This window comes from Rhinopithecus roxellana, chromosome 11 (assembly GCF_007565055.1).
Source record: "Rhinopithecus roxellana isolate Shanxi Qingling chromosome 11, ASM756505v1, whole genome shotgun sequence".
In the NCBI taxonomy this organism is placed as follows: Eukaryota; Metazoa; Chordata; class Mammalia; order Primates; family Cercopithecidae; genus Rhinopithecus; species Rhinopithecus roxellana.
The window spans coordinates 3372059-3393821 of NC_044559.1; the positions used below are offsets into that span (position 1 = coordinate 3372059).

A 21763-nucleotide genomic window follows, 5' to 3' on the forward strand; every position below is an offset into this window, starting at 1 on the left:
GGGAATGAATGAACGAATGAATCAATCAATCAATCAATCAATCAATCAAAATAGGGTTTATAAACCAGGAGACAGAGTATCTAAGAAATAACAAGACACATTTAACAATGGAAAGTACAAAGTAAGACTAATGCATGAGTTCACAAAAAATGTTCAAATTCTTCTAGGAATGGTCATGGGTCTGGAATTGGATTTAAAAGCAAATTCAGTGTTAGGCTGCTGAAAAGAAATACCAGCTAAGATAAGACAGAACCAACAAACAACAAAACTGTGCAGAGACTTCTCATTTAAACACCAAGGAAAGCAGAGGAAGCAATACATTAACTTCATTCATGATAGGATTTAAGGACGGAAGTTACTAAGCAATAGAAACTAGCTCATAAAATATTGTCCAGGGCTTGGCCCAGAGGCCCAGACACACAAACCATCCCTTGGGCTCATCCTCCACAGTCCTGATCCTATTTGCAAACACTCCCAGGGAGAAGCTGGGTCCATCCTGGCCTCCATAAGATGCCTGAGCTCCTCCCTGAGTGTCTATCTCAGTCTATGGCAGTAGCACTGGAACTATAGGGACAAGGTGACTGATGTTTCTTGAGCCCCTATTATGTACCAGGCACAGCAGTGGGTCCTCTTCAGAGATTCCCTCATTAAAATCTCACAGCATTCCAATGATGTCCATCATCACCCTGTTTTACCAAGGAAGACACAGTCCATAGGGGTTAAGTCACTTTCTCAGGATCACTCAGTTTGTCAGTAGCATGGCCAGGATTCCAGCCCTTAACTCCTTTCCCTCAGAGAGGCCCAGGAAACAGATAGACTGGTGACCTTGGCTTAAGTCTGAAGCAGAATTACAGAAGCAACCAAAGGCTAGAGAGCTCCCTGACCCTTCCAGCCAGTACAGTGGGAGAAGGAGAATTAAAGGAGGGAAGGTGGGCAGAGTAAGTATCCAGATTCTTGTGTCCCGGTGTCCCTCCTCCAGGCTGATTCCCCAGAGCAGCAGGTGTAGAGAGACTGAGGGAGATACCAGAAGAGCTGGGGAAGGAGTTTCCACACTTCACTTCCTATTGGAAAGTCAATGGAGATGGGAGTTAAAGACCACCACATAGAGTGACTCCAGCAGGATATGTGGTGGGGAGCACAGTGAGGCAGTGCAAGAGCCCAACCCCTGAGCCACTGTGCACCCTGGTGAGACCCTAAAGCCCCAGGGGAGCAGCAGAGGCTATTGGGTTTGAGACTTCAGGGTGCAGGGGCCAAGTAGGGGCAAGGGGACGTTGCCAAGGAGCCACAGGTATACAGCCCAGCAGGGCACCAAGACTCGGAGGGGTGTGCTGGGCCAGTAAGACCCCAGGGAGCTCTCTCCCAGTGGGAGACCACTGAGCCAACAGTGTAAAGTGAACAGAGTGAGCTAGGAAGCCATATCCCAGTAGACCCCAGAAGGGCCCCTAAACCCAAGGCCTCTCCGAGCTCCCATTCCTGAGGAGCTGTCAGACCCCTGCAGTCTCCCTGTCTGTACACCCACACAATGTCTAGGGCAAGATATATCTAAAACCTGGGAATTCACAAGGCCTGAGTTAGCCCCAAGTTCACCCATCCCTTTCACTTCTTCATGGGGAAGACTGGGAGGCTGCCTGTCTTTTGTGAAGCTGTGTGTCCCAAACATACCTCTCCAGTGACATGGGCATGCTGACTTTCTGTTACATTTGATGGGCAGCCAGGTTGGCCCAAAGACCAGACCCGGCTGACACTGACCCCTGCCCATCCCTCCCAATGCGCCCAGTGGCACCTGACTTCCTCATGATCTTGGCTTGCTTCCGAAGTTGTGCCAGCAGCAGGCCCAGGAGCCCTGAGTCCCGGAAGATGTCGGTGAAGAGTGGGTCCCCACCAGCGATGCTGAGGATACTCTGCAGGGCCATGAGAGTGCAGGATGGCTCAGGGCTCTCCTTGATCAGATGCTGCACCTTTCGCAGAATCTCATGAGGCACATAGTGCAGCTCGAACACCAGGGCCTCTAGGAGCTGAAAGAAGTGTGCCTGCACTGGGGCCGGCTTCAGGGGCATGATCTCTACAAACTGCGAGATGGGCTGCAGGGTCCACTCCAGCAGGAAGAAGTTTCGAGCATTCCAGGCCCACATGGTCCTGATGGCTGATAAGACTTGTATGCAGAGGACAGAGTCACTGGCTTTGTGGAAAACATTCTGTAGGACCTGGAAGGCCTGAAGATTCTTAACAGTCACCCCTGAGGAGGAAAACAAGAAAGATCTTGCAAGTCATTTCTCCTGCCTGTGTCTACAAATAGATGCTTTCATTACTAAGAGAACATGCCATTTGAAGTTTGTGTGTTCTAACTCCTATGGGCACATGTCCATCAGAAGTCCAGAAAAGTCAGCCACCTGGGGTGTGAAGAAGGCTGGTGCAGCATGGTCCAAGATGCACTCAAACTGTGGCCACTCTGAACTGACGTGTGCCGTGAAGGTCAAGTACACATTAGATTTCAAAAAGGTAATACAAAGGAAACAATGCAAAATATCTTCTTGACAATTATTTGTATTGACCATATATTGAGATGGTAATATTTGGGATATATTGAGTTAAATAAAATATATTATCAAAAATAATTTACCTTGTTTCTTCTTCTTTAAAGTTAAAAATTACATTTAAAATGATATAATGTGCCTTGCATTGTATTTCCATTGGACAGCATCGGACTAGGAGGATTGGTTTCAATGATTAAAATCAAAAGATGTTGGAGATTACTAGCAAAGTCAGTTTTGTTTCTAGACAAGCTGATAAATAACTACACTTTCCTGACCCATCCCCACCTTTTCCTCCAGCTTGAAGGTTAAGCCTCATTCTCTCTCCCCCAGGAGACACTTTGTCAGAAAGCTCCCTGCCTCCAGCCTTCTCTGCCTCAGATACCAGAGATGTTTGTGAAACTCCTCTCTGATTCAGGCACTCCCCTAAACCATGTCTGCGCCCCTATGTGTTACTGCATCACGTCCAATGGCCCTTCTTAACCTGAACCCTACAGCACTGCAGCCTCCCTGCCTGTATTCTGCAGAAGCTCTCACTGCCCAGACTCACCCAGCCATCCAGGCCACCATTTATTCCCCAGACTGTCATTTCTGCCTTTAAACTTTCTCCCTTCATTTCAACCTACACAACCCACACTTAGCCTTAAAAACTCCCTCTGGCAGGCCCTCTGTTCGAGGTTTCCTGTCTGAGCTGGGTCATGGCTGTGCCTGATGCATTTCTTAGCCAATTCTCCAGCAGACTACAGTTCAGGGACATGTGACAGTCTCTATAGAGGACTTTTAAGGAGCAGACAACTGGCTTGTTCACACTGGCACCCAGCGTGGGGCAGAGTGCCTGCCACACAGAAACTATCCGTGCCTGCTAAATGAGTTCATCAATCAATCAATGTCTCAGAGTACTGAGAAGTCACTGACTCTGAGCCCGGATGGCTGCTTTAGGGCCATCAGTCCCCATTATATAAGCAAATGTTGCAGAGTAAATCACACCAGGGGTTAGGGAGAAAACTAGAGGCTGCCTCCGTTATTTGAGAGAGTCTTTGCCTTTATTAAGCAATATTTCCACTAAGTCTCATGGAAGACATTCATAATCTCCCCAAAGGTTGTAACAGAATCAGAGCTTACTGCACCATGGAAAGGTATGCAAAGAATCAGGAGAAGACCCTCTGTAGCCTTCTCAGGGCTCAGCACTGACTCTTCCGGTCACCCAGACACAAGAAGGACCCACCAGATGCCTCGTGATGAAACTTGAAGCCTTCAAGCTGAGGGTAGGTGACGCTGTCAAACACCTTCAGCTCTGACCTGCCGCAGGTCGTCAGCCACACCACCAGCCCAAGGAGCTCCTCCAGCTGTGGGTCCACTTCGCTCTGGGTCAGCCCATCATACCTGGGGGACAGACAAGGCCAGCTCCCTATACTTCCTGGATGGAGCAGCCACATGCATGCATGGTGCTCTCGAGGAGACAGAGGCAATGGGGTCTGCAAGCTGGGGAAGACCCCACAGGTCTGCACCTGAAGCAATTCAGAGGCAAGGGAGCGCCCTGGATAAACACCACTCTGCACATGTCAGTCTTAGATCCAAAGAAGTGCATTTGGAACCTGTGAAAAGCTATGCCATCTGCTCACCGGTAGGTCACTTCCCATGACTGAACCCCCAAAAGACATGTGCTTAGGGCATCGGCAGATCAGGGCACCTCCCAAATGAGAGAAGTAATACAATAGTTCAACATTGCAACAAAATGGTATGGGAAATAGTCAGACTTCCTTGTGCTTATTTAAAGGTTGAGTGTGGCTTTCGTATTTTAATTACGGGCGGGTAGGCTGTCCCGTTCCTCTTATGGAGAAGGGCATCTCAAGTCTTATTCCAGCCCTGCCATTTCCAGAGGAAAAGTGCTTGCAGTGTAACTTCAGTTAAGGCAGAAAGGAAAGCCAATGAGCCCACATGAGACCTTCTTGGCACTCCCTGGAACAGGTTCCTGTCCCCTCTCCTGCCTTCCACAAGAAGTCTGGGGAAAACTCAACACCCAATGAATCAAAAATTTGTTCAGGAAATGCTATGACACAGACCTCCGTGGGGATCATAGTCAGCTGGTCACAGCCCAGACCAATGCAAAACGTGAGGTGCCCAGAGGGGCATTTACGCTTAGTGTTCCTTTAGAGGAAGGCGCTAGGGTATTGCCATTTAATCACATTCTTCTGGATTCTCGGTGGACCAAGGGACTTTGGCCCCCTTGTCCAAGTCACCGCATATAGGCTCAAAGCCTGGCTCTGTAGCGAAGTGTGTGAAGTGTGGTAGTAGATGTACCCCTCAGAGGAGAAGGGTGTCCCATACTCGCCCAGCAAAGCCCAAGGGAACGTACATGGCCTTGCCCTGGAGCAGCTTCCCCAAGATCAGCAGAGAAGCTTGGGCCATCAAGGCATTTCTTTGATTTGCATCCCTTGCTCTCTCTAATCCCTGGACCCCACTCGAAGATGATACAGGAAGGCAGAGTGGAAGGCAAGGAGGAGCCAGCCCAGCCCCTGCTGAACGGTGTCTGAGCTTGGGTTTCCCATCTTTCAAGGATTTGAGAAAGAGGTAGTTCACTTAGGAGTTGATCCCAGAAAATACCAGTAGGAGTCAGGCCATGTGAGACAGGGAAGGGAAGGAAACCAGTCCAAGAGCATTAGCAGGCAAGCGCCTCATGGGGCCACTGGAGATAATCCGTCTGGGGAGCTCTGGAGGCCACGCAGAGCAAGCTCACCCAAAGGCAGCTGTGCTAGGTATGCACCCGTTGGCTCCTTCAGCCATTGGTGAACAGCTGGTTCTGAGGGTGATTCATTTCCAGACCTTTCCAGTCCTCCAAGCACACAGGCAGGGCAGCTTACAGCAGTGCCAGAAGCCCTCCAACAGACGGGGCTTCTGTTTGGGTTCTGACTGGGGAAAATCAGGCCAAAAAGCATGCAGGTGACAGGTGCCTACAAGTAAACTTTGTAAAACTACTGATTCTTGGCCGGGCGCGGTGGCTCAAGCCTGTAATCCCAGCACTTTGGGAGGCCGAGGCGGGCGGATCACGAGGTCAGGAGATCGAGACCATCCTGGCTAACACGGTGAAACCCCGTCTCTACTAAAAAAATACAAAAAACTAGCCGGGCGAGGTGGCGGGCGCCTGTAGTCCCAGCTACTCGGAAGGCTGAGGCAGGAGAATGGCGTAAACCCGGGAGGCGGAGTTTGCAGTGAGCTGAGATCTGGCCACTGCACTCCAGCCTGGGTGACAGAGCGAGACTCCTTCTCAAAAAAAAAAAAAAAAAAAAAAAAAAAACTACTGATTCTCTAAGGAAGTGGTCCCCATGCCTGTCTGCACAATGAATCACTTTTTCAAATAAGAGGTCTCTCTGGCCACACTCTGTGGAGCTATATCTATTTTTCTCCAAAGCACCCCAGTGATTCCGAAGACTGAGGCTTTGGTGGTCCTGTGCTCTCCCCGTACCAAACACAGCCACTTACCGAAGTAACACTTTGAGCAGCAGAGGATAGCCCTCTGAATTCTCAAACTCCAGGAACAGAGCCGAGGAGACAGGGTAGGAGTCCTTCACAAATCCCAGGATCAGGCTTACAGCCTCGCTCACCTCAGGGGCTGGGAGAGTGTCTGTGAGCCTGGAGAGGTTCTGGAGGGACAGCCTGACACAGTCTGTCACTGGAGGAGGGAAGCACAGGAGAGACCTGCTGAGCGTGGAAGCAAGAGCTTTCCTGCTATGGTCCACCTACCTCCCCTACTCCAAACAATATGTCAAGACATGAATGGGAATTAATCCAAAACATGTTCTGCTGGCTCTTGGATCAAGAAGACTGCCCCAGAGAAAGTGCTACCCTGATAGCCACACTCTGCAAGCCCAGCAGGTGGCACAGGAGAGGAAGGCAGTCCCTCAACCCTCTGTGCCTTATTCTCAGCAAGAGGAAGAGTCCAGGTCCATTAGGTAATGAGATGTAAAATGCAAGACCTGAGCTCATCTCAGATCTTAACGAGGTAGTGCTGGAGCTGAGCAGAAATCAGCTTGATGAAAAGTGCAGGGGAGGATGTATGAACATGTGAGGAGGCAGCGGGTGAAAAGATGGGGTGCTTTGGATACTGAAGAAGCCAGAAGATTGGAACAATGAAGTGTGGCCCACAGAGAGGAAGGAGGGTGTAGCCCATTCCTAGGAGGCAGGCTATGGGGCTTACGGGCTACCTCACCAGAGTGGTATGGAGCCAGGGGAAGATTTGAGTCTGAAAAGAGAGGTCCTCAGATTTGCATTTGGATGGGTCACTGTTTTTAGAAATCTCTCATTGAGAGAAGCCTCCTCTGAGTGCTGGGGAAGCTAATCCAGTGGATCAGAAAAAGTACTTATGAGAACTTGAGATAATGCAAGCTCAGCTTCTCAGCTGCGAGGACTCAGAAGAGCCGCAAAGAATCACAACAATCCAGTAAGATCAGCAGTATTATTATCCCCATTTTACAGATGAGAGAACTGAGGCACCCCAATGGTTAAGTGCCTGAGATCACCCAGCTATGAGGACAGAGCTGGAGTCCAGTCCTGGCTGTCTGGCTCCAGAGTCTTTGGCCTTAACCCCTACACATAGTTCCCAGGGTAAAAATGAGGGTGCTGGAATCAGGCATTTTTAAGTTTGAAAGTGCATTCTCTTCCTTACTAGCTGAATAGCCTTGAAAAATTCTTCTGCTACTCTTAATGTCTATTTTCCCCATTCAAAAATGCCATTAATAGCTATCTCAAAGAAACAAGCAAGATAATGTACAAACAGGCCCAGCACAGTGTCTGATGGGTAGTATGTGCACAGTGAGATCCTCTTTCCCTCCTCCCTCCAATGGAGCAGCAAAATGAACAAGAAAAGCACTTTCATGAAGGGAGCCAAGCCATGTAGAATTATCTACTGGACATGACTGACTGCTCATTCTTCTCTTGTTTGGTCCCAAAATTCTATACAGAGGCTGCAAGAGCATCCCAGGTCTCATTGTAGAAAGTGGGCCCTCAGCCTTTGCTCTGAGTTCAAGCGAAGCCCTTGCGTGGCCCACAGCCCACACCTAGTCTCCCGGGCCATACCCTGCAGGTACTGGATGATGCTGAGGTTCTGGGCCTTGGAGATTGCCCTTAGCACGCAGAAGGTGGGCTCCTTCCAGAAGCAGCAGCTATGCTCCCGAAGGCAGGTCGTGGCAATCAGCAGAGACTGCAGCTCACTTCCTGAGAGGAGTCCCTCCAGGCCCTGAGAGTCACTGCAAATATTGAGCAGCATCTGAAAAATAAGAAGATAAACAGCCAATGAGACCTGGTTAGGAATTCTCCTTCCTTGGATGGATTTGTTCCCTACTTTTCTGGAGCACTGATGGGCATGTCTCAGTGGGAAGGACAGGATTGAATGGGGTCACCCTCTGTCCCAGACCAGCAGGGTCAACAGAGCCCCCTAGGAAAGGGTGGCAGGACCCAGGGCTCAAATCTGATGGCATCAACCCTCTACAAATAATTGTTATCCCTTCCAAATCAGAATAATAAAGAAGTAATTGACTTTGTGTGTTTTTAATGGGGGATATCAAAAAGTGTCACCCACAATTAAGGTATAGAATTAATAAGACCCTGTGCTATTTAAAAAGGGAAGTGTTTCAGAATTATTTGTTGACACTCAGACTCTACTTCTCCATGAGACCACGAGGGTGAGCATACAACCTCCTAACTGGGTTCCTTGTTCCCTCCAATCCCCTTTCCTAATGGCTAACAGAGGGACTTGCAAAACCTCCCTCTCCACTTGGGATAAAATCCCAGCACCATAGCATGGCCCATAGCATCCTGCATGGACTAGCACTGCCTTCTCACTCACTTTATCCACTGCAGCTCTCCCCTGGGCTTTTGGTGGTCCAACATGACCTGCTGCCAGTGTGGCAAATATCACAAGGTCCTTCCATGGGAATGAAGGCATTTGCCCCTTCTAGTCTGATACATAGGGAAGCTGGGCATCATGGACCACAGCTGCAGGTCCCATTTCCCTGCCTCCCTTGCAGGTAGGTGTGGCCATGTGACCAAGGTCTAACCTGTCCCTGGGCTTGCATGGCCATTTCTCTGCTCCTCTCCACTTCTTCCACCCCACCAGGCCAGGCTACCTCCTCGGACCCTGACAACCCTCAGCTCTCTGGTTAAATGCCATGCCCTCAGAATAGACTCCACTGATTCTCTCATACAAATCAGGGCCTCTTGCCACCATTGCCCAACACACCTTTGGCTTTACCTACATAACACTTAAAAACTTGCTAACTACTGTTCTGCTGCTTAGGCAACAGAGCAAAGCCTCATCTCTATTTTTTTACTTGCTAACTACACACTTATTCCTGGATTGTTTACCCCGTTTGGCTTCTTCACCTTTCTGTTACCTTTCAAAGTGAAGCCCTATGCTTGCTGCAGTAACCGTCTGTCTGGCATAGAGCTGCTGCGCACAGTAGGGGCTCCGTATATTTTTGTGAAATGAAGTAACAATGCAGCAATGCAGGTAGGGTCTATTCCCTGTGGCACACATTCTGTCCAATGCCCAGAAGACCTCAAAGACAGACCCTGCACTACTTCCCTTCAGGGGACCTAAAAGCCACACAGTAAACATTTGAGAAAGTGCCTGGTGCAGCGTCCTGGCCTCCACTTAGAATATGATTGACATAAAAGCAGATGACTCCTACATTTCCACAAATGCAACTCAGAGGGTAACCCACCGTTAACGGAAACTGCCAGAACTCATGCACTACCCTCTGGAAATGAGGAATGGGCTTGGGAATTCGTCTAACGTGGATGCCAATGTGGACATGTGTGTACCATGGGCAGCTGCATTTGGGACTTCACTGAACAGTCACAAGCACCTGCTCTGTGTGAGACATTGCAGACACTGGACACAGCGATGGGCCCCATAGTCCTCCGTATCCTCCTGGGCCACACGGTCCTCCGTACCCTCCCCTGCAAGCTCAGGGAGCAGGAAGGGTTATCTGGAGAGCTCAGCGTGTCAGAAGCTGAGAAAGCAGAAACTGCCCTGAAGTGGGCAGGGGAAAGAAGTGAGAAGTTAGTCAGTCAAACAGAAGAGGAAAGATGGGGAATGAGAGAAGGAAATTGTGTTTGATGCTTAGAGGCCTGAGATGTCTTCTGAGAGGAGGGAAGAGGCACCAAGAACATGTAAACTCAAGTTTACTCAAGGGTGCCAATCCCAGCCCCACCCAAGACTTCTATGACCCCAGACCCCATGCTCACTCACCATGCCTCAATTTGTATGGACCCAGGATGACAGCACTACTCACATTCTGGGATGGCAGAGAGTACTCCTGGAGGTGACCCATGTGAGACCATGGCACAGGGGTGGTTACAAAACTTACACTTAGAAAATTTTGGCTACTGTTTTGCTACTTGGGCAGACTGTGCTTGTTAACAGAAGAGAAGGGGCTGGAGAGGAGGTTCCAGATCCCAGGGAGGGTGGGCAGGACTCAAGAATGCAGACTGGAGGAGGGGAGCTGGATGGGTGCAGGGAAGCCAAGTGCAGGGGCAGGGGACCACGTTTCTGGGAGACAGCAAGGGAGGCGACGGTGCTACAGGGACATGATGAGGTGCAGGGAAGAGGAGGCAATTTATTTTCCAACCATGCAGGCCATGTAGAGCATGAGGGAGGTGAGGGGGAGGGGAAGGGAAGCTTAGACCCTCAGGGAGAACAGAGGAGTTCAGGAACCAGGGCTGAGAAAGATAAAAGCATCTCTGGGAAGCATTGAAGAGTCTGTCCCCCAAATGAGGTTTTGACCCAGGGAGTTGGAGGCCCTCTTCGAACTCACCTGCACGAACATCCTTTGAACTTGAAGATCGCTCTCAAAAAGCTCATCTTTGTCCAGAGGAAAGACAAAGAAGAGGTAAAGGCACTGTAGGAGCAGGGCTGGAAGCCCAGACTCAGCAACCCTGCCCAGCGTCTCCTGCAAGAGAAGAGCACACGTGACCCCAGGCAGCAAAGCAGCAGAAGCAGGTCAGCCCAGATCCAGGATCAGGCCCCTACAGCCATTTCAGTGAGGCCATGGGACAGTCCCTCTGGGCTCCAATCCTGCGGTGTGAAATGCTGACAACCAGAGGATGCACCTAGGGTGGCTGTGAAGATTAAGTTTATATAAAGTGCCTACTATGTGCTCCGTAGCTCCTTTATAAGATTCACAGAGGAAGGAAGGAAGGAAGGAAGGAAGGAAGGAAGGAAGGAAGGAAGGAAGGAAGGAAGGAAGGAAGGAAGGAAGGAAGGAAGGAAGGAAGGGAGGGAGGGTAGAAAGGAGGGAAAAGGGGAGGGACTGTATAAATTAGAATATAACAGCTTCCTAGCAAATCATACTGGGTGACTGTGGCCCAGGGCCTCATGATTAGGAAGGGAAAGCAGTCCAGAGGTGAAGTTGATAATATGTGTGTGAACAACAGTGGTGAGGACCTAATCAGGCCCCTCCCCACCCTCTCATCTAGATCCCAGACAGATCTCGTCAAGGTCCAAACAGTACAATAGGTGATGACTGACAATCAGACAGCCAGCAACTCAACTAAACAGCTTGGGCTGCCAGACAGAGGCCAAGAGGACAGGAAGTCTGCAGAGATGGAGACCAGCCTGCCACGAGCTTCCTGGGGTCTTTCTTCCTGGGGCTTTGCCTGCAGCTCCACCAGGATTACTGCAGCTGCACCCTCTGTGTGTGCATGTGCGTGCATGTGTGCATGTGTGCGTGTGCATGCATGCATGTATGTGTGCATGTGTATGTGTGCACGTGTGTGTGTGCATGTGCACATGTGAGCACCTGTGGGATCAACCTATGGAATGCTGTCCATGCAACTTCCCACTCCATTGGTTAACTTGACAGATATCATGGGGAAGTCAGAGAAAGAGAAGGACGAATGTATAATCTGGGCCAGGATCAGGATTAGATGCAGGCTGCTAGTCCTAGCCTTGGCCGGAAGGGTTTACAGTGCAAGATACTGTCCTCCATGTATTTGACAGCTCGTTAACCTTGATCCCCTCAGGGCAGCTCTCCCTGTCCTTCCCCCACCTCACTCCCAATGCACCATGCACAGGCAATGAAAAACAAGCCCTTAGGTTGATGTGTCACCACTTAGACTGCAGAGAGTCCTTCCCCAGGGGCAGATGTGATGAGCCCTCATGCTATGCTTCAGGCCACTGTGCCCGACAGTGGTGCAGGCAGTTTACCTGAAGAAGAGTCAGGAGGTCCTCCCTTCAGTTAACTTCCCAGATCAGGTACCACCCCCTGGCCCCAGACAAAGGCTGTGTGATGTTCTCCTATCACCCCTCCAAGCATGGCTGCAAATGCCCATCTCATGTCTGGGTTCATCTAGTGAAGCAGGTTTGGAACTGGATAGTAGGTAGAAATTGGAAGAATTTGGAGAAGTTACACTGAGGGCAGCAGCCACCCTGGTTCCCTGCTGTGTTCCTGGCACGCAGTGGGTATGGGTGGAAAGGGAAGAAAGAGGACAGCCCTCATCTCTGGGCAAGGGCAGGACAGTTACCTACAGGGCACGTCGTTCAGGCTGACTGTAACAGGAAGAAATAAAGAACAGTGGCTCAGAGCATGGCTTCTGGAATCAGACAGACTGCAGGTGCACAGCGTAGGTAAGCCCACATTCTCATCACTCACTGGTATCACCGTGATCTGACTCATAGGGTCCTTGGGAGGATTAACTGACGATGTCTGGGACACACCCAGCCTTGCCCCTCAGGTAGGAAGTAGTCAATAAACATCAGCCATTATCAATCCCACACTAACCCCAGAAAAGAGGCATTATTACCCCCAATCCTAAAATTAGAAATGCAACCAAGGGGCAGAAAGGGAAAGCAATCTGGCCACAGTTACATACAGCTTGTCAAGTGGGAAGGTGGGAATTTCAGACTCTGAAGTCCATGTTCTACACCAGAAGGGGAGGAGGGAGGAGAAGCAATAAATCTGCTTTATGAAACGAATGACCCTTTTGGGACATGCCACCACTCTGTGCTGGACCTCCCTCTGCACCTGGATGAGCAGTGCCCAGGGCAGAGGCCGATGGCCTGAAACTCACCGAGTCTGTCCCCGTGAGCACGTACACTGACTTCAGGAGCAAGTAGCCATCCTGATCCACGTCCCCCTTCCACCACAGCAACTGTCCAGCTGCCAACCGAGCTTGCTCTGGAAGAAAGTGTCACCAGCAGGGCATACAACAAACTGCCCACCCAGCTTTGTCTCCATCCAGGGCCCCTCTTCCCAGGAGATGTGCCTGAGCATCTGTAGAGGACTTCGGCATCTTTCCTACACATCCCTAAGGCCACCTGCGTCTCTACCAAACGTTCCACACCTTGCCAGACTAATCTCCTTGGAAGACAGCCTTTTTCGTGCCACCATCCCTGTTTAGCAACCATCAGTGGTTCCTGATTGCCAATGAGTGAGAACAAGCTCCTTGGCTATCTATCAGACTCCCCACAATCCAGAATCTTCCCCTACTTCCTGGATCACACAGTCCCTTATGTTGCAAGAATTCCTGAAATCTATACCATGCTGAGCAATTTCTTCCCCTTAGAATTTCCTCCTGACCCTCGGCCCTCAGCCACTGTGAAATTCTGCCCTGCCTCCAGGGATCAGCACACATGAGGGGAAGAATGCAAGTCAGGAGGCCCCACAAGAGATGCACGCTTTGGCCTCTGTATCTTTTCAGGACCAAGAGGTCCACTGAACACACAGGTGCATCTTCAGTCCTAGCACTTCCTCTGAGAGACCACGGTCCCCTGTGTGTTGTGTGTGTGTGTGTCTGTTGCAGTGTGTCTGTGTGTGTGTGCCTATATGTATCTCTGTGTGTAGTGTGTTTCTGGGTGTGTCTGCATGTGTAGAGTGTGTGTCTGTGTGTAGTTTCTGTGTGTGGTCTCTGTATGTGTCTGTGTGTAGTGTGTCTGTGTGTATAGTATATGTGTATGTGTCTCTGTATCTCTGTGTGTCTGTGTGTATCTGTGTATAACATCTGTGTGTAGTGTCTGTGCATGTGTAGCATCTGTGTGTAGTGTGTCTGTGTCCGTGTACAATGTATTGTGTGCAGTGTGTGTGTTTGTTTGTCTATGTCTGTGTCCCAGAAGTAGCAGAGCTCCCTGACCCCTCTTCCCTCCTCCTGTGTTTCCCTTGGTCCCCAAGGCACTCATTGGCAAAGTGGGGCCCACTTCTCTTTGGCAGGCAACACTGTAGCTCCACGCGAAAGCAGAGAGGGGCCAGAGAGACCGGGGAGGGTGTGCAGGGCTGCACTGCTCTCTGTAGAGGATCTGCCAGCACCTCCGTACTCTTACCCGCAGGCTTCCCAACAAGGGCCTTCTGGAGTTGCTGGGCAAGCTGGTCAGATACATCTTCAGCCAGCCTCTGGAGACTGGGAAAGCAGATGATCCCCACGGAGTGTTCCCAAGCCTGAAGCAACAGATGGGACTTGGTCAGAGATGGCAATGCCACAAGCAGGGCATGAGCACCACCCGCCATGCTGCCCTTCACCAGCCCAAGCTGACAGCTCGACTTCCTTTCCCAGGTGCATACAAAAGGCCACCACGTCACTCACCCTCACAGCCTCAACCACCATCCCTACACCAATACCTCCAGATTCTCTAACTGCCCAGACATCCCCTTGAACACGAGCCCCTAAGACGTCAAACACACAGAGCCCAGTCCACGGCCTTCCCCACAGCTTGCTGCATCTGGCATCGGTGGATGGCCCTGCCAGGTACCCGCTGCCCCCATGGGAGAACCAGGAGCACCTCTCCAGATTTCTCCCTTCCTCGGCCCTCATCCAGGCCCTCCTGTTGTTCCCCATATACAGTTTCAAATCCTGTATAGATATCCCAGTTTTAGTCATTCAGTTACTTCCTTTAGATAAATTCCAAAAAGTGGGATTGCAAGTTAAAGGGTGTGCTTTTATTTTCTAGTACTTTGGTACATATTACTAACTCAGCTTCCAGACAAAGTTAACCAGATGAGACTCTCCAGGCCTCCCGGGAGCGGACAGGTTTCTCCACACCCTCGGCAGCACTGAGCATCGCTGTGCTCTTTCATCCTTAATGAAAAACTTCAGAAGTGAAAAAATATCTCATCTCAGTGGCAGCCTTTTGATTCCTAGGGTGGATAACCTTTTTTCAGGTTTCTTGATTGCCTGTTTCTTTTCTTACCCTATAACTTTATTAGGGATTTTACTATTATTTATTTAAAAGAGCTCTTTGTACATAAAAAATGTTAGATGGGCCATAATATAACTTCAGTCATTTTGAGTTTGTCATTTTGTCTTTTAATTTGCTGTTGTTTGGTTTTGATATACAGAAATCTGAAATTCCCATGAAATCAAATTTCTCAATCTATTCTTAAAATTTCTGGCTTAGTTCCAGGCTTAAAAGATTCTTCTCTAGTCCAGCTTGTTGTTTTTAATCTCCTCTTTTTCAATTTCCTTAAAATTCTTTCTTATCTGCCCTTTCTGTATTTCTATCCCACCTAATCACCTTTTTCTGCAGACTTTTCTCCTTATTATGTAGGATACTATTTAGTAGAAGTCAGGAGTTTTAAAATTCTGTTTGAAATGCCAGACTCATTTCAGAATTTCCTCCCTATTTCTGTAGTAGTCCTGTTCGTAAGTCTGCTTTTCAGCCAAGTCGTTGGGCAGATGGACTTTTCTCTTTGTCCTACTGTGTTGTAGAACTGGCTAAGTAGGACTGGCTAAGTTTCCTAGTCCTGCGATGAGAAGGGCTCATTCCAGACCAATGGTCAGAGTGGAGGAGGGACTGCCCTTGGTCCAGGACTTGAGTTCTCGAGAGATTCCCTGTCCCTGCTTCCCACCAGGAAGGTCAGCTGCTGCGCACCTTCCGGGCATCCATGGCCTCCATGGAAGGCAGTTTTGCTGCCCTGCTTCGACTCAGCACCACCCACCACCCACTTTCACTTAAGCTCCTGCTCGAAGACCTGAATGAGTTCTTTCTTAATCTTTCTCGAAGATCCTTTCTCTTAATCCTGCTCGAAGACCTGAATGAGTTCTTTCCTAGTTTTTCCATCTAGGAAAGATAAGGAGGGCTTCAAAACCCAAGAGGAAAAACATTTTTAATGTGTGTCTTGCTGTGGCATTATGTTTGTTAAAAATAAAAGCCTTTAAAAATCTTCCCTTTATTAAAAGATACTATAAACAAAGTGAAAAGGCAAGCCACAAATTGGGAGAAAATATTCACAATGCATGCCGCTGACAGAGGATTAGTATCCAGACCACTAAAAATAGAAAAGACAAAAACAACCTGCTTTTTAAAAAAAGAAAAGAATAGACAACTGAGAAAACAGGTCATTTATGTAAGACGAAATAAGTAACAAGTTATTAATGATCCGTAAAGTGCACATTGAAACCTCAATATTTTTATACCTTTCGGGTGGACAAAAATGAAATACCTGGCAATACCAAATGTAGGAGAATGGGAGGGATCCTGGAACCCCCATGTACTACTTACGGAGTATCAGTTGGAAGAATCTTTTGAAGAAGGGTTTAACCTGATCCAACAAAGTAACAGGGGCACACACTCTACCACCTGGCAATTTCACTCCTAGGTGTATTCCCTGAAGAAATGTTGGCACATGTACTGAACAGGAAACATTTGTGTGGCATTATTTGTGGCTGTGAAAAACTGGGGAAAAAACTACCGAATATGCATTGATAAGACAATGAATAATTTGTGGTATATTTATATAATAGGATACTATATAGCACTGAAGAAGAAATAGCTCTAGATGCATCAGCATGGATGAATCCCAGAGATAGAATGTTGAGCCGGGCGCGGTGGCTCATGCCTGTAATCTCAGCACTTTGGGAGGCCGAGGCGGGCGGATCACGAGGTCAGGAGATCGAGACCATGGTGAAACCTCGTCTCTACTAAAAATACAAAAAATTAGCCGGGCACGGTGGCGGGCGCCTGTAGTCCCAGCTACTCGGGAGGCTGAGGCAGGAGAATGGCGTGAACCCGGGAGGCGGAGCTTGCAGTGAGCCCAGATCGCACCACTACACTCCAGGCTGGGCGACAGAGCGAGACTCCGCCTCAAAAAAAAAAAAAAAAAAAAAAAAAAAAAAGAATGTTGAGTGGAAAAAGCAAGTTGTCAAAGTATATTACAGTATGAGTCTATAAAAACCTGTAAGACTAGATTGAATGTTACTGATGGCAGTATATGTAGCTAATAGAAGTGAACATCCACCCAGGGAATGAGGCACCCCAAATTCAAGAGAGAGAACCCCATTGGAGGAAAAGGGAGGGGAACGATCTATAGAATGTGTACACAGGGAGCTTAGTTTATCTGAAATGTTTTATTTGTTATATACTGGTTTGTGAGTACTCATGTGTTTTGAGCAAAATTTTACGTGGATCTGAATTTTTTTCTACCCTATAAATAGACTTGGTTGGCGTTTGCTTATGTACATTTTTTTAAAGTAGTGGGTTAGAACTTTGCTAAAACAACCAAAATGCTAGATTACTGTTAAACACTGTTGGACATAGCAGACCTCCAACACATACTTGATAAGTGAATGAAACGAATATGAAACCCATGATACACAGTAACAATGACTAAATGTTTTGGGCCTCGGTGCTATGCCAAACACTTACACTACGCATTACACTTTCATGCATTAGCTCCACTAATCCTCACAACAAGCCTTTGAGGTTTGTACTATTATTACGCTCACTTTACAGAAACTGAGGCTTAGCTGGAGTTTAAGAGAAATCAGTTAAGTGGCAGAGTCAAGGTTTGAATCATTTCACACACACATGCACATAACCAAAGTAGCATTCGCACTTCTACGAAACTTATGGCTGCCACCTGCAAGCCAGCTGCCACTCAGACATGTTAATCCCTGGAGAGAAAAAGTCCATCCTTTTGGCTTGGAATTTCTGTGGCAAGATGATTTCCTTCCCTAGAAATGAGAACTCTGCTACAATGTATTTCTAACAAATCCCTGCAACTCCTCCCTGCACTGACAAACCCCTCAAAGACCAATTTGCAGGCAGTTGACTCAGAAGCATCTATATCGTCTCGGGAGCAGTGGGACTCCAGGAGGCACTCCACAATAAAGCAAATTGGGCCACTGTGAGCTGAACAGTAATTGTACTCTGAGCCAGATCTCCCAAGGCCCAGATTCCTTCCTGGGACCTCAATGGGCACTTCTGGAAGCTGCATTAACTCTTTCAGGCCACCGGGGTGCTGTTTGATGCACAGAGCCAATCGTTTACTGAATGGTACCATGGGGACCCCAAAGAGTTAAGGCAGCTTCCAAAAGGCCCTAATTTTTTCCCGAACTGGGATTTACATGCTGGGAGAATATTGCTCAATATTTTAAAAAACTTTTATTTGCTAACATTATCTAAGCTGCACCATCATGCCTCATGGCTGTCCCTTCACATGGAAGAAAGAGAAAGAAAATGATGCTCTGGTCTCCAAAGGAAAATAAAGAATGGCAAAGCTCTAGGGGAGATGAGACGAAAAACTCAGCTTTTGAATGACAAAGAGAACATGGTTGGTATTCCAGCATGAACAAAATGTCATTATTACTCCATTACTGCGGAGTTTGTCAGGTTTGTCTTTAAGTGAGCTCAAAGCATTTCTGAGACTTTGCATGAAGTTTCCCTGCGAGTGTGATGCAGTGGACCCTCTCCTCTGTTAAAAAAACAAAAACAAAAACAAAAACAAAAAACAGTGCATCAAAACTTCGCTAAAATAACAAAACAGCAAAAGTGTTATTTCCCCAAGATTGGAATAAACCATGTTGCTGGTCCCACTCCAAGATAGGGTAGAGTGAGGAGTGGATAAAGAGGGGTATTTACCCTTACTCTCCCCTTTGGACACCACACTTAAAAATAATTGTTGGTCATCTTTGCTATTTTATTTAACAGTGTTTATCTTTCTTCAATTATCAGTTAGATCCACACTTGGTTTCTACAAGAATGATCAATCATACTCAACACCATAAACTCTGCACCATTGGCTGAGTCGTCAGCCTAGGAATGTGCACATATGCACACACACAAACACCAAACACACACACACACTCACCTCTAAATACAACTAAGTTAGTGTTCGTTTCAATCCCTCCATACTAGGAAATGGATGTATTCCTTCTTGTGTTACCCACTTTTCCAGTTACCTGTTGTGCATGAGAAACCACCCCTAAATTCAGTGGCTTAAAATAATAGCAATCATTTATTTTGCTCATGGATCTGCAATGTGGGCAGGGCTCAGCAGGGACACCTTTTCTGTGCTCCACTCTGCTAGGACAGCTAATGGGAGCTAAGAGATCCACTTCCAAGATGGTGGGTGTGCTCACAGGGCTGGCCAGACGGCGCTGGCAATCAGCAGCAAGTGCAGCCTCAAGGTCAGGGCTTTGGATCCTCTCCACACAGGTGTTCACTCAGAACTACTTGGGTTTCCTCACAACATGGCAGCTAGACTCTAGGAGTGAGTATGCCAAGTGAGAGGCAGAAGAAGCTGTGAGCCTCTTGAGGCCTATGCCTGGAAATGTCTCTTCTGCCCTGTTCCATTAGCCCAGTCGATACAAATCCATCTAGATTCAAGGGGAAAGGATTAAGATCTCACCTCTTGAAGGGAGGAGTGTGAGCCCATTCACAGCACCTCTAATCTACCACATCCACATATTTCCCTTTTCTCCAATGTGGCCCCACCTCCCAGGTTGTCTATCTCAGACATTGGTAGATTTTACATTAATTGCTGAGGATTCTCTATTTTACTTTCTGCTTTCTCTCAAAGTCCACATTCTATGAATAAACCTTAGTGGCTACTTCTGTAGCTCTAGATTTCCCTATTTCTATTATTACAGGATATCTCTGCGCAATATGAGGACCTCAAGTGCTTTTCTTCCCCCAAAACTAGCACCTTCCCATGATTGCTAGAAGAACACCTTCTTCACTTGGTGTGAGATCATACGATGGGAAAGGTTCTGAAAAGACCAAACCCCAAGGCTCTTGGCAGGAAAAGAACAACCGTCTATTGAGTCTTTCTTAAAAACACTACCCTGTACACCACAGAAGTCATTGGCTCTGTGTTGCTTCCATGTGATGAAATAAAACTTCCTCCTTATCTACAACATCCTAGAGTCAGCAATCTAAACATCTTATGTGTGGGGGTGACATTCTTTCTGAGCCCAAGGGAAAGGTAAGGTCTTAACCAGGCAAAGCCATTGTCCAGTGAGTCATGAAATAAGGAAAGAAAAACCAGATCTGCCCTATCCTAAGAACCCCAGCACTGAGCAAGGACATCCAGTGGTTAATAATGCAGAGCTACAGCAGACTGCCCTGGTAACGTTCTGCTCCCAGCTGACAACTGGGGGACTTTGGCCAAGTTATGCAACATCCCTAAACCTCTCTTTCCTCATTTATAAAGCTGGGATAAAAATACTACCTACATCACAGCGTTATTGTGAGGACATGTAAACATTGAACGGAATGTCTGGCTAGCTAGTTAGAACCTGTAGGATATTACCTAGCCATTATCAGTGAAAGCAACTGCTCACCTGGGCATCAGGGTGCCTGAGTTTAAGTCTTGGCTCTGCCCCTTGCTAGTGTTGGAACCTAGGGCATCATTTCATCTCTTAGCCTCATTTCTAATATACAGATTGGTTAGTACAGGTCAAAGAAAGAATAGGGTGATATTAAAAAGAAATAAAAGAAAAGGGGAAAAGGCTAGGTTGGAAGGATCTGACCCTGAATCAGGACTGAAACACCCTTCAACGTGCCTTGGCTAAGAATTCTTTGACCTAACAAGAAGAGTGAAGAACCCTAGGTGAGGAGGGAACCTGCTGTTCTGGGTGAGAATCTCATTTCCCACTCTTCCCCTCAGGGCAGCTCCCTTTTTGGGTTCCAGTTTGTTGAGATTCCATTAGGTTCTTCCTTATTACCTAGACAGTAGCCAAAATGTTGAGTAGGTTAGCACTCCTGCAGCCACTCTTCACCTCAAGAGGCAGTGGGGCTGGGATTCACTGTAGCACGAACCAAGCTCACCTTTGTGCTTGCCTAGCAGTTACTGCAGATTCAAGTATAAACAATGACAGGGATAGGGGAAAGTTCAGTGCTCTGTGTTTGGAGGAGTCAGATATGAGAGAAAACCAAACAGGCTAATGGGAAGTTCTTCTCAAAGAAGTAGCTCTGAGGGAGTCTGATGCACAAGACAATGCCCACTGACAAATCTCAAGAGTCACAAGGCTGAAGCTACCAGGTGACAGCAACTTAGGAGAGGCATACATAGCTGTCAACCTGATTCACCCAGCTCCAGCTACAACATAGATCACCCCTTCCAATCAGAGTCTAACTAATAAAGAGGCTGGGGGTCAGTAAGACAAGACCCCACACCACAGGGACATGGCCTTTCTGAGCAGAAGTGACAATTCAAAATCCCTTGTGTGCATTGCTTTGAAACAAAGAATATTCCAAATCATCTTAATTAATTTTCTTTGGGCCAAAAATGAAGAGAGTCAGATATAGAGTTGAGCTCCATCACACATGGGAGTTCGGGACTCTTTTGTTTGTACACAGGAGTCTCAGAGCCCAGGCAGGGTATGATTTCAATGACAACCAATACATGCATAAGGCTTTGATGTTAACAGCCACATTCCAGAAGTGGCATAACATTTTAGGTTCTGTTATTTCCAAGGTGGAACTTCATGGAAAACCTTAAAGAACACTGTTTTGTAGTTATAAAATTCAGAACAGAGTGGTTACAAGCTTATCTTCTTACACAAGGGCCTATATTCCAGTAAATGTTCTCAAGCTTCATCTCAGGTTAGATTTGATCTGCACTACACCTGAGAAGAATCTCCCATCTTCCCCATCTTTCTTTCCACCACCAACTCTGAAGTAAGAAGGCTGAGCACTCTGGCTCTGGCAGGGTTTTATTAGTCAGAACGTAATAGAAACAAAGTTCTGTAGGCATGTAGGACTTAATAAAATAATATTAATATTAAGGAAATTATGAGAAGCCTATAATATTCTGCCTCTATAGGGTTTGCCAGAGGTGGGCTCCAGGGATCCAGAGTAGCAGATTGTGTCAGCAGTTTGGGGAATCGTGGTGACAGGAATCTCAAATGCTTCAATCCGTGTGCAGTAAGTACCCTGGAGGCTGGTGGAAAAGTAATGGAAATAATGTCTACTTTCCATGAGCTGTGAACTTTATAATCATTGTCTTGTCTTACTCTCATGG

At 47.6% G+C, this 21763-nt stretch overlaps 1 protein-coding gene across 4 annotated transcripts in view; it reads right to left on the reverse strand.

Moving 5' to 3' along the window:
- Positions 1-21763, reverse strand: part of WDFY4 (WDFY family member 4) — a 300326-nt gene that overhangs the window by 251008 nt on the left and 27555 nt on the right. For all 4 annotated transcript variants that reach the window (XM_030940063.1, XM_030940062.1, XM_010382862.2 and 1 more), the window contains exons 3-9: positions 13846-13960; positions 12600-12706; positions 10346-10480; positions 7605-7794; positions 6012-6201; positions 3757-3914; positions 1784-2236 (exon numbers count right to left, since the gene is read on the reverse strand). In XM_030940063.1, coding sequence (XP_030795923.1) covers positions 1784-2236; positions 3757-3914; positions 6012-6201; positions 7605-7794; positions 10346-10480; positions 12600-12706; positions 13846-13960 — 1348 coding nt within the window. The remainder of the gene's footprint in view (positions 1-1783; positions 2237-3756; positions 3915-6011; positions 6202-7604; positions 7795-10345; positions 10481-12599; positions 12707-13845; positions 13961-21763) is intronic.